At 66.0% G+C, this 12,646-nt stretch overlaps 1 protein-coding gene across 1 annotated transcript in view; it reads right to left on the bottom strand.

Moving 5' to 3' along the window:
- Window positions 1–2,092: 2,092 nt before the first annotated feature.
- The window catches only part of DNAH2 (dynein axonemal heavy chain 2), a 143,964-nt gene continuing 133,410 nt past the window's right edge, over window positions 2,093–12,646 (bottom strand). Inside the window, 12 exon segments of the mRNA XM_054005333.1 lie at window positions 2,093–2,281; window positions 2,614–2,764; window positions 3,373–3,447; window positions 3,927–4,103; window positions 4,559–4,673; window positions 5,194–5,345; window positions 5,637–5,865; window positions 6,700–6,884; window positions 7,870–8,061; window positions 8,172–8,362; window positions 9,131–9,314; window positions 10,098–10,246. Of these exon segments, the coding sequence (XP_053861308.1) occupies window positions 2,127–2,281; window positions 2,614–2,764; window positions 3,373–3,447; window positions 3,927–4,103; window positions 4,559–4,673; window positions 5,194–5,345; window positions 5,637–5,865; window positions 6,700–6,884; window positions 7,870–8,061; window positions 8,172–8,362; window positions 9,131–9,314; window positions 10,098–10,246 (1,955 nt within the window). The 3' untranslated portion in view covers window positions 2,093–2,126.

Genomic DNA, 12,646 nt, shown 5'->3' with positions numbered 1-12,646 from the left:
GGAATCTCTGTGCCATGAGCCCAGGGAACTCCCTGGCACTAGATGTCGCAGCTCAGCAGGCTGGGGGGGCGGGGGGGGGCTGAGAAAATCACCCAGAATGACAGGAAGGGGGTGTTAACCCCCATGCGTCACGGCAGGGACTGGCTGGGTCAGGAAGGTGCGTCCCCCTGCGCCTCGGTCTGACCGAGAGCCGCCCGCAGAGCGCCTCGTTCTGTCGCCTGTCGCCCTCTAGTGGGCAAATGTCAGAACAGCTCCCACCCGTCCCCAGGGCGGAGACTGGCTGGCTCAGGGGGGCGAGGAAGGGGCTAGGGGGCGCCGGCTCCCACCCGGCCCCAGGGTTCACGGCTCAGCCAGCACTAGATTTCTAACCAATCACGGCGAGGCGTGAGAGCCCCACCCCCCCGGCTCCCTATCGCCCGGTTGGCTGAGCGCGGGGGAGATTGAGATCTTGCTGCCCAATCAGAAATGGCTGGAAAACTCACAACTCTGCCGGGCGTGGGGAGGTTCCTTTGGGCGGGGCCAGATCCAGGGGGGCGGGGCGTGCGCGCTGGATGCGGGGTTCAGGGGGATGGCAGGTGTAGGTGGGCGCTTCTGAGTGGGGGATCCGGACCCCAGGAAGGGGAAGCCTATCGCGGGGGGTGGTGGTGTCTGGGTTAGATCCAGGCGGGGAATCCAGGCTGGACCAGTGTGTGTGTGTGTGGGGGGGCCTGCACCCCACCCCCGCCGGCTCTGCCCGCACGGCCCCCGCCCCGGCTCTGCCCGCACCCCTTCGCCGGCTCCCCGCACTCTTCCCCGCCGATGTGACGCATCGAAAGTTGCATCCACGCCCCCCCACTCCATCCCGTTACCTGCGCGCGGGTCCCGCCGCTCGCAGCCGGGCTCGGCGGGGGTAGGGGGGCGCCCCAATCTCCCTCCGCCGCCCTTTGATTGACAGCCGGGCGGCCCCGCAGCCCGCGGGCCCCCACCCCCCATCCTCGGGCGGCTGGGGGCGGGGGCGGGGCCGGGCTGGGCCGTGGCGCAGTTCGGGCCCCGGCTCCGGGCTTCGCCTTGCGGCTCAGGCTGGTTCTTCCTCCGGAGCCAAACCGGAGTCAAACCGCCCCGCCCCCTGCACCCCCCTCCCGCCGGAGGGGGAGTCACAGCGGCTCTACCCCTCCCTCCCCCCCCCGTGTGTGTAGGGGGTGTCATAGCCCCTGTACCCCCCCCGTGTGTGTGTGGGGGGTGACAGTGTCTTTACCCCCCCATCTCTGAGTGTGGCGGGGAGGTCACACCGTCTCTACCCCCCGTGTGTGTGTGTGTGTGGGGGGGTGTCACAGCGTCTCTAACCACCCCCCCGTGTGGGGGAGGGTCACAGCGTCTCACCCCCCCATGTCTGTGTGGGGGTCACAGCACCTCTACTCCCCCGTGTGTATGTGTGTGTGTGGGGGAGTCACAGCGTCTCTTCCCCCCCCGTGGGTGTCCCACAGCGCCTCCTGCTGGGGAGACTCATCTCACCTGTTCCCCCCTGCCCCCCAAACGCCGTGGGCTGGGACGCCCCGCCCCCCCGTGCAGTGAGTGTGTTTACACCCACACCCCGTCACACGCCTGGTGGTGGAGGCGCCCAGACAAGGACCTGCCCCCGCCTCCTCCCCCCCCAGGGCCTGGGCTGCAGCTGGGGAGGGGGCAGGGCGCTGACATGGGGGGTTCAGGGTTCTGGGGAAATCTCACCCTCCCCGGCATTGCAGAGCCCCCCCAGATTACACTCCCCTTGCCCCGCTCCAGCTTGGCTCTCCCGGTGGGTACCACGGCCGCTAGCCCAGGGCCCCATGGGGCAGCTGCTCCCCGAGCCCCCCCTGGTGGCAAGTTGTGGGATTGCTGCGGGCCTCAGTTTCCCCACGCGCCAAGCAGCCGTTCCGCTGGGGAGGCCCCGAGCCCACACGGCCCCCGGCTACTGGGGAACGCCGGGGCCTGGGGGACAGAGCTGGGTTCGAGTCTGGCCTCAGCAGCACGACGTGGGGACCCGGGAGAAGCTGGGAAACTGAGGCCCGGGGCCCAGACTGTGGGCCTGTCCCACCCCATCTCCCCGTGGGGAGGGTCACACACAGGCCCCGCGGCGCTCGGCCAAAGGGTGGGTTTATTGCGGGGGGGGCTCAGCTGTCCAGGCTCATCAGCAGGGCGGTGCCCCGTTTGATCCAGTGGTCGGGGGGGGCGGCGCCGGCCCGCAGCTCCACTCCGATGACGAAGGAGGGGCGCCCGGGGGAGCCAGTCCGGTTTGGGTAGTAATAGCAGGGGCAGGCGTAGGTCCCTGCGAGAGAGGGGGGTCAGGGGGTGGGGCCAGGCTACCCCCCGTCAGCCCCACGCCCCCCCAGACCCCTCCCCCCTCAGCCCAGTAGCCCCCCCAGCCGGTCCCCCATGTGGTCAGCGCCCCCACACCCCCCGCCCCCCTCAGCGCCCCCAGCCCCAGCCCCTCCTGTCAGCCCTGCGCCCCCCAAACCCTCCCCCACATGGGAAGCCCCCCTCAGCGCCCCCATCCCCAAACCCTCCCCCACGGGAAGCCCCGACCCCCAGCCCCTCCCCCGTCAGCCCTGCACCCCCCAGCCTCCTCCCCCCACTGTCAGTGCGCCCCCGACCCCCCACCTTTGCTGCTCTTCTTCTTGCTCTCGGCGGGTTTGAAGTGCACCGTGGGCAGGGGGCAGACGAGCTGCATCGGCTCCGCTTCCACCAGACACGAGTTCTTCTTGTCCCAGCCCGCGCCCTCCAGGTACAGCCCCCGGACCCACACGCCATCCTGTGGGGCAGGGAGCGTCACCCGGCGCGCCCCCCCCATCACCCCGGTATGCCCCCTCCCCGGACCCACACGCCGTCCTGTGGGGCAGGGAGCGTCACCCAGCATGTCCCCCCCATCACCCCGGTATGCCCCCTCCCCGGACCCACACGCCGTCCTGTGGGGCAGGGAGCGTCACCCGGCACGCCCCCCCCCATCACCCCGGTATGCCCCCTCCCCAGACCCACACGCCGTCCTGTGGGGCAGGGAGCGTCACCCGGCACGCCCCCCCCCCATCATCCTGGTATGCCCCCTCCCCGGACCCACACGCCGTCCTGTGGGGCAGGGAGCATCACCCCGGCACGGGCCCTGGACCCACACACCATCCTGGGGGGCAGCGAACGTCACCATGGGCACGGTCCCCAGATCCCCACACCGTCCTGGGGTCAGGGAGCATCACCCCAGGTACAGCCTCCCCAATGCCGTCCTGGGGGGCAGCAGGTGTCAGGGGGTGGGGCGAGGCTGCCCCCCGTCAGCCCCGTGCCCCCCCAGACCCCTCCCCCCTCAGCCCAGTGGCCCCCAGCCCCCACGCCGTCCCGGAACCCCCATGGGCTCTGGCCCCAGCCACGCACCTTGGGCGGATACACCAGGTTGTTGTCATCCACCGTGGAGACGATGAACTCCCAGGACAGGGCGTCCACCGAGATCTGGAGGGGGGGGGCAGTGAGAGGGGGTGGGACGGCCCCAGCCCCCCATCCTAGGAGTCTCCCCGCCCCCCAGCAGAGCTGGGAACTGCCCCAGGTGCCTCCAGCCCCCACTCTTCTCCCAGAGCCAGGGAGATAACCCAGGAGTCCTGGCTCCCAGCCCCCCCTGCTCTAACCCACCAGCCCCCACTCCCCTCCCAGAGCCAGGGAGAGAACCCAGGAGTCCTGGCTCCCAGCACCCCCTACTCTAACCCACCAGCCCCCACTCCCCTCCCAGAGCCGGGGAGAGAACCCAGGAGTCCTGGCTCCCAGCCCCCCGTGCTCTAACCACCAGCCCCCACTCCCCTCCCAGAGCCGGGGAGAGAACCCAGGAGTCCTGGCTCCCAGCCCCCCCTGCTCTGACCCACCAGCCCCCACTCCCCTCCCAGAGCCGGGGAGAGAACCCAGGCGTCCTGGCGCCCCGCCCCCCCAGCGGTACCCACGTTGTTCTGGCGGGCTGCTGCCTGCAGCACGGCTGTCAGGAACCCAGTGGGGAAGGTGAAGCCGGAGAGCCAGAAGAGCACGGGAGGATGCGCCGTCTCGGCCCAGCGGGCAAACTGCTCCACCCGCTGGCCCAAGTCCCGGGTCCAGGCGGCCAGCGGCTTCTGCGAGGGGTAGGCCTGCGAGGGGCAGAACACAGGGGCTGGGGGGGGGGTGGGCACATGGCACAGCTCAGCATCGCTCGCCCCCCCAGCACTTGGAGGCTTTCACACACAGGGAAACGGAGGCACAAATCAGACAGGAGCCCCCAGTCCTAGCTCCACTCCCCCACTCTCTCCAGAAGGGCTCCTCAGACTGGGGGGTGGGGGTGATAAAGGGGGTGGTGCTTCTCCAAGCCCTGCCCACACCACCCGTGCAGCAGTTGAAGATTTGATGTGGGGGGGTCACTGGGCTCAGGGGGGGCAGGAACCTTCCTAATCGACCCACCAGTGGCCCCAAAGCCAGACACCCCTGGGCCCCCCAACCCGTGTGGGAGGGCAGGACTGGGGAGTCTCTGGGCCCCCAGGAAGGGCAGGGGGCACTCCCATGGGGCAGCAACTCCAGCTTTTCCCCCGGCGGCCGGGGGCGCCCTTACCCTCTCCCACATGGGGGGCACGCGGGCGTCGAAGATGCAGTTGAAGATCTCTTCCAAGGTGGTGGACATGACCACCAGCCCCTGGATGCCCCTCTCCAGCTCCACCAGCGAGGACCTAGGGGGAGGGCACAGGTCAGGCGGGGTCCCCCTTGGCCGGCCCCAGACCCGACCCCCAACGCTGCCCCCTGGGCCAAGGAGCTGCCAGAGTCGGGGCAGCATCGGTCGGGGATTGGGAGGTTCCTCGCTACCCACCGGGATCCCACGTTCGGTTTTCTGACTTGCAGGAGGCTGGGCAGGGGTTTGCTGTAGTCTGGGCACTGCACAGAGCCCCAGACCAAGATTGGGGCCCCGTCGTGCCAGGCGCTGCCCACACCCCCCCGACCGAGATTGGGGCCCGTCGTGCCAGGCGCTGCCCACACACCCCCGACCGAGATTGGGGCCCGTCGTGCCAGGCGCTGCCCACACACCCCCGACCGAGATCAGGGGCTCACCCTACCGCACTGCACAGCCCCACGGAAAGGCAGTCCCTGGAGTGGGGATAACAGCTAAGCCGGACCGGGGCCCATCCAGCCACACGAGCCAGGGTTGAGCCTTGTGCCCCCCAGGCCCCGAGGCCCGGCAGTCGTGGCGCTGACCTGATGACCTGCAGCAGGGCGTTGTAGCGCTGGATCTCCTGCAGCAGCACCACGTTGAGGGGCGAAGGGTCGTCAGCCAGCACCTTCTGGGTGCCCCTGTAGTCTAGCTCCTGCGGGATCTTGCTCAGCACGTCGGCCGACAGCTCCAGGACCTGCCGGGCGAGGGGCGCGTGAGCCGCGGGCGGGACCTGGGGGAGATCCCTGCGGGATGGAGCCCCCGTGCCCCAGAACTGCGGGCAGGTGGGGACCGTGGGGGTGTCCCCGCAGGATTGAGCCCCCTCGTCTCAGAACCACGGGTGGCTCTCGGAGTCTGCAGGCAGCCAGGAGAGTCGGTGGCGGTGCCTGATTGGGAGCAAACCCCCAGACCCAGGTTGCAGCACCCAGGACCCTCCCCTCTAGAGTGCAGGTGGCACCGGAGCCCGGGTCCCCCTGCCACCAGGTACCTTGTCCTCGCGGCTCTGCCCGGCGGCCCCGCTGGGCGTGATCTGGGGCTGCAGGGACAGTAGGGTCTCAAAGAGGGTCCTGGCCTCGGTGATCTGGGAGGCCACGTCGGCGTTGGGGTGCTGGCCGAAGGCCTCAGGCAGGTCCATGCCGGGCAGCATGCTGATGAACTCCCGGTAGGAGGCCAGGTTCCCGTCCTTGGGGATGTAGTAGGTGTCGAGCACCGACAGCCTGAGGGCACGGGGAGACTCAGGGCTCGCAACTACTCGGCCCCCCCAGCCCCGCTCACCCAGCCCCCCCACTTGGGCTATTTCTGCCTGCACAGGGCGAGCCATCCTCACAGGAGACCCCCGAGGAGAGGAGCGGGCAGGGAAGCACCCACGAGGGGGGTACAACTCAAAGCGCCACTGTTACTGCCCTCTGCCTCCTTTGAGCCGGGTCCCTTGGGTGCCCCTCTGCAGTGGTGCCCCAGGACACTTCCCCACCCACCCCAGCGATTTCAGCATCCCTGCTTTATACAGAGTGAAACGGATTTATTTGGGGGTTGGATCCCATTGGGAGCTGGGGAGCTGGGTGCTGGAGACAGGAGCACTTGCTGAGCAGTTTTTGGTTAAAGTCTGCAGCGTTGGGGGCAGGCTGTAGCAGGCTGGCGTGTCTGGCTCAACAAGGCAGGGTTCTGGAGTCCCAAACTGGCAGGAAAACGGGCTCAGAGGTAATCTCAGCACGTCAGGTGACAGTGCCAAGGGGGCCTCTGTGATCAAACCCGTCATAAACAGGATCCAGAGGTAGACGGGAAGGACAAGGGGGATCAGGATCACGAAAAGCCCAGAACAACCCTCAGATGGGGACAGAACAAACGAAGGGGAAAGCCAGCATCAACCGGAGTGACACCGACCCAGCCGTGTGAACGAGGCTTGGGGCAGACGGAAGCTGGTTGAGAAGGGACTGAGGGCGGATTGCTGGCGCAGCCCTATGCGCAGGGCGTGTGGGTGGGCCGAACGGGCACCGACACTGCTCGCAGGAGGAGGGGTTGAGGTTGACGCTGAGCAGGCCCCGCCCCCGTACTTGTAGAAGGGCGCGGCCAAGCTCTGCTCGCAGAAGTAGTCGTTGATGTAGGTGGTAAGCAGGCGCCGGTCCCAGCTGTCTGTCACGTGTCCCCCGTAGTTGACACCTGCGATCAGGTACTTGAGGGCGTCCCAGGGCGTCTCCTCGTACTCATCCAGGTACAGGCTCAGCAGGTTCTCCGACACCTGGGGGGTGCAGACGGCACCACGCCAATGCCACAGGGCCCATGGCGTCCGCTCGGGTGGGCACCAGCGGCTGTTATTGCCAGGTTCAGCAGAGCGCCTCGCAGGGAGCCCTGGGGCCTTCTGGGGGCCCTGGGGCATGAGCTGCCTGGCTCTCGTGGGGGTCCCAGGGTCTTGTGAGGGGAGGGGGGTTGTTATTGTAGGTTCCCAGAGAAGTATGTGGGCTGGTTTGTTACTGTAGGGTCTCATGAAGCCAGGCTTGTTATTGTAGGGTCTGATGGGGGAACACACAGGGGTTTGTTGTTGTAGGGTCTGTGGGTGGTGGTGGTGTGGGGTTGTTATCATTGGCTCTGGTGGCGGCAGGGAGTTGTTATCGTAGGGTCTGACGGGGCAAACACCTGGGGGGGTTTGTTGTAGGGTCTGACCGGGGAATACACTGGGGGGGAGGGTTGTTGTTGTAAGGTCTGGGGGTCGGAGTGGCTTGTTATCATTGGCTCTGGCGGTGGTGGTGGGTTGCTACCGTTGGCTCTGGGGGTGCCAGGAGGGTGGTTATCGTTGGCTCCTGTGGTGGTGGTGCCGGGGGGTAATTACCGTTGGCTCTGGAGGTGCCGGGGGGTTGTTACTGTTGGCTCTGGGGGTACCAGGGGATTGTTACTGTTGGCTCTGGTGGTGGTGGTGCCGGGGGGTTGTTACTGTTGGCTCTGGGGGTGCCAGGGGGTTGTTACCATTGGCTCTGGGGGTGCCGGGGGGTAGTTACCATTGGCTCTGCGGGTGCCGGGGGTTGTTACCGTGGCTCTGGCGGTGGTGGGGGGTTGTTACAGTTGGCTCTGGGGGTGCTGGGGGGTTGTTACTGTTGGCTCGGGGAGTGGGGGTGGTGCCGGGGGTTTGTTACCGTTGGCTCTGGGGTTGATTATCGGCTCTGGCGGGGGGTTGTTCCCGTAGGGTTTGGCCACGGCCGTCACCCCCCCGCCCCCGGTGCCCCGCCCACCTCGAAGTCGGAGTCATTGAAGCCGTACACCACGTTCCAGCCGAGCTGCAGGAATTTCTTGCGCTCCAGCAGGACGCTGTGGAAGAAGCAGAGGGCGAACAGCAGCTTCTTGTACTTGGCCGGCTTGGTGCAGCGCCCGAACTGTGGCTCCGTCACCAGCTGGTACAGGCGCTTCATGTTGGCCTTGAGACCCTGCCAGGGAGAGGGGGAGGGGCTCAGCACGGGCACCAGCCTGCCCCTGCCCGGCTGGGACGCAGGGCTCGGGCACGGCTGGCACAGGGCGGGGCGGGTGCCCCTCTCACCGTGGGAGGCTCCGTGGTCATCTTGATGCTGGCCTGCAGGATGGAGATGGGGAAGTCGGGGTGGGGGCTGGAGCTGAGCCAGAGGCGGAAGGCCGGGTGCGGCTCCTCCACCTGCAGCTGCTCCACCAGCTTGTCCAGCTGCGGCATCCAGGACAGCGAGAGGTGGCAGTTGGCCAGGAACACCCAGTTCCCTGTCGGCGAGCACAGGGGAGAGACGAGTGGGCCTCCAGGACGCCGGGGTCCGCGCCGGCCGGGCCCAGCCCCTCCCCGATCCCACCCACGGATCCCACCCATGGGTCCACCGGCCGGCCGGGCCCAGCCCCTCCCCGATCCCACCCACAGGTCCCCCGGCTGGCAGGGCCCCGAGCCTCCCCGGATCCCATCCCTGTGACTCCTGGCCAGGCCCAGCCCCTCCCTGGATCCCACCCCCAGATCCTACCCAATTAGTCCCCGCCGACCAGGCCTAGACCCTCCCCGGATCCCACCCATGGGTCCCCCGGCCCCCAACCCCAGCTGTACTGGAGATATGGCCTCCCGTCCGGCATGGTTGTCCTGGTTCAGGCACAGATCCTAGCGGGCTGATCTTTCTCTGGGGTCTGGCTTGGATCCACTGGCTGGGCCCCCATCCCTGTGCCCGCTGCCCCTCAGCCCCAGCCCTGGGGGCACAGGATGCCGCGTGGCATGAGGGCCAGCGAACGAGACAGACCATCAGGGCCTGACAGAGCCTCGGGCAGGGAGTCCCCTGGTTCTTCAGCAACCCCTGGCATCGGGCCGGGGCCCCAGCGCGAGCTCTGCTGTGGGAGGCTCTGGGGTTGGCGGGGAGCATGTGCAATGGGGAGTGTGTGGATCTGTGGGTCGGATGGCAGCAGAGGCTCCTGGGGCGCTGCCCACCCGTAACGCCAGGGTGAGGCAAGGATCCCCTGGCGCTGCTGGCAGTAGAGGGGCTATGACACACTCACCGTCCCGGACCCCCTCCTGGATCATGCGGGTGGCGATGGGGGCCTGGCCCTGCCCCAGCGACAGGGCGTGGAAGCGCTGGGCCATGCCCGACTGGTCAGCCAGCTGCAGCAGCGAGGAGGTGGGGTCCACGCCGGGGGACAGCACGAAGATCAGGGGGGTCCGGGGCGTGGAGTCCTCCACCACCTGCGGCAGGGGGAGGGAAGCAGTACGCTCTGGGGGGGGGCAGGGATCCTGGCTGCCCCGTTTGCTGGGGAGCTTGTCGGGGGGAGGGTGGCAGGGCAGGAGGCCGGTTTGGGGGGGCACAGAGGCCCATCTACCCCGGTATCCCACTTCCTTGGACCAGCCCCATGGGCCCATCTACCCCAGCGTCCCGCCTCCTCCCTGGCCCCCCTGGATCAGCCCCATGGGCCTGTCTACCCCGGCGTCCCGCCTCCTCGGACCAGCCCCAGGGGCCCGTCTACCCCGGCGTCCCGCCTCCTCGGACCAGCCCCAGGGGCCCGTCTACCCCGGCGTCCCGCCTCCTCGGACCAGCCCCATGGGCCCATCTACCCTGGCGTCCCGCCTCCTCCCTGCCCGCTGGATCAGCCCCAGGGGCCTGTCTACCCCGGCGTCCCGCCTCCTCGGATCAGCCCCATGGGCCAGTCTAACCCGGTATCCCACCTCCTCCCTGCCCCCCTGGATCAGCCCCTTGGGTCCATGCAGACTGGGATCCTGCCTCCAGCTGTTGCCTGCACCAGATTATCTCTGAGGAACTGCCTGTTGTGCCATGGTGCGGGTGGGGGGGGGTCCTCTTGGGGGGCCCCCGGGAAAATGGTTTCACTGCCCTTATTCCAGCACGTGTCTGAAAGGGGGCCCCGGGGTCCTGGGTAAAGGCATCCAGTGGCAGGGAGTTCCGCAGGTTCCCACATCCGTCTGCCGCTGGCCGATCCCTTCACCCAGGGAGGGGGAGCCCCCCCGCCCACTCACCGACTTCATGTTGAGCACGGGCGGCTCGATGAACTGGGAGCCCAGGTTGGAGACGATGAAGAACGTGACGCAGAAGGCGACGCGGTCCGGCCGCAGGGACCGCACCACCAGCATCCGCTGCATCTGGTTGCAGGAGTTCTCCCACTCGCCTGCAGGGGGCGACACGGGGAGGGGAGGCCAACGGTGGGTTGCTGGTGGGGCAGCCCCATGCTCAGCACACTGTTGGGGGGGGCCCCCCAAGGAGTCGGAGGGAGCCAGGAGGCAGTGGGGAGATAACCATGGCGCCCCCCACCTTCCCCCCACACACACTGCCGCCGCCTGGCATCATCGCTGGGCACGGGACACCATGCAGCGCACCAGCAGCACCTCCTTTCCCTGTCGCTGTCCTGGACTTACCTGGCCAGAGCCAGGGAGAGAAAAGACGGTTACTCACCGTTGTAACTGTTGTTCTTCGAGATGTGTTGCTCATATCCATTCCATTAGGTGTGTGCGCGCCGCGTGCACGATCGTCGGAAGATTTTCTACCCTAGCAACACCGGCGGGTCGGCTGTGGAGCCCCCTAGAGTGGCGCCTTCAAGGCGCTGGATATATACCCCAGCCGACCCGGCGCCCCCTCAGTTCCTTCTTGCCGGCTACTCCGACAGTGGGGACGGGGGGCGGGTTTGGAATGGATATGAGCAACACATCTCGAAGAACAACAGTTACAACGGTGAGTAATCGTCTTTTCTTCTTCGAGTGCTTGCTCATATCCATTCCATTAGGTGACTCCCAAGCCCAACTTAGGTGGTGGGGTCGGAGTGAGACATTGCTGTGTGCAAAACCGCTGATCCGAAAGCAGCATCGTCTCTAGACTGCTGCACTAGTGCATAGTGAGCTGTAAATGTGTGGACTGATGACCAAACCGCTGCTCTACAAATGTCCTGGATCGGAACTTGTGCCAGGAAAGCCGTCGAGGAAGCCTGGGCCCTCGTGGAGTGAGCGGTGAGGTGCGGTGCTGAGACACCTGCCAGGTCATAGCAAGTCCGGATGCAAGACGTAATCCAGGAGGATAGGCGTTGTGAGGAGACCGGTGAGCCTTTCATTCAGTCGGCCACTGCAACGAAGAGTTGTGTCGTCTTTCTAAAGTGCTTTGTGTGGTCAATATAGAAGGCCAGGGCCCTTCGTACGTCCAGGGAATGCAAACGTTGATCCTGGCGAGTGGCATGTGGTTTGGGATGAAAGACCGGGAGAAAGATGTCCTGGTTGATATGAAAAGGAGAAACCACCTTAGGGAGAAAGGCAGGATGTGGACGAAGCTGCACTTTATCCTTATGGAAAACTGTATAAGGGGGCTCGGATGTAAGCGCCCTGAGTTCAGAAACGCGCCTTGCTGAGGTGATGGCTACAAGGAAGGCTGTCTTCCAGGATAGGTACAAAAGTGAACAGGTGGCCAGTGGCTCGAATGGAGGACCTGTGAGCTTGGAGAGAACCAGGTTGAGGTCCCACGTCTGAACGGGCTGACGTTGTTGTGGGTACATCCGGTCTAACCCTTGAGGAATCTAACGACCATCGGGTTAGAGAATACCGAGGACGCGAGTTCCCCTGGGTGAAAGGCCGATATAGCGGCCAGGTGAACTCTAATTGAAGATATCGCCAACCCCTGCTGTTTTAGGGAGAGGAGATATTCCAAAATGAGAGGAATGGGTGCCTGCAACGGGGACATGGCTCGTTGTTCGCACCAACAGGAGAACCGCTTCCACTTGGCCAGGTACGTGGTGCGTGTTGAGGGCTTCCTACTGCTCAGCAGAATCTGTTGGACAGAATGCGAGCATTGCTGCTCTGCCTGGGTGAACCATGGAGCAGCCACGCCGTGAGGTGGAGTGATTGCAGGTCGGGGTGACGCAGCCGGCCGTGGTCCTGAGAGATGAGATCCGGACACAACGGAAGCGGGATCGGTGTCTGAACCGAGAGTTCCAACAGTGTGGTGTACCAATGTTGTCTCGGCCACGCTGGAGCGACCAGAATTACCTGTGCCTGGTCTCTGCACAATTTTAACAGTACCTTGTGGACCAGAGGAAACGGAGGGAAGGCATAAAACAGGTGGTCTTTCCAGGGAAGGAGAAACGCATCCGAGAGGGAGCCCGGAGCTCGACCTTGCAGGGAGCAGAACACGTGGCACTTCCTGTTGTCTCGAGATGCAAACAGGTCTATCTGGGGAAACCCCCACCTCCGGAAGATGGAATGTATGATGTCCGGACGGATAGACCACTCGTGCGTCTGGAAGGACCTGCTGAGTCGGTCCGCTAGAGTGTTCTGGACTCCAGGGAGGAACGATGCCGTGAGATGGATTGAGTGGGCGATGCAGAAGTCCCACAGGCGAATGGCCTCTTGGCATAGAATTGACGAACGTGCTCCTCCTTGCTTGTTGATGTAAAACATGGCCGTGGTGTTGTCGATGAGAACTAACACACATCGGCCACGTAGGAGGTTGAGAAATGCCTGGCACGCCAGGCGCACCGCCATCAGTTCCCGAACATTGATGTGCAGGGCTAGCTGGGGTGCAGTCCACA

This window comes from Malaclemys terrapin, chromosome 15, assembly GCF_027887155.1.
Source record: "Malaclemys terrapin pileata isolate rMalTer1 chromosome 15, rMalTer1.hap1, whole genome shotgun sequence".
In the NCBI taxonomy this organism is placed as follows: Eukaryota; Metazoa; Chordata; order Testudines; family Emydidae; genus Malaclemys; species Malaclemys terrapin.
Note: the sequence above shows the minus strand (reverse complement) of the source record. Positions and strands in the feature narration are given on the sequence as shown.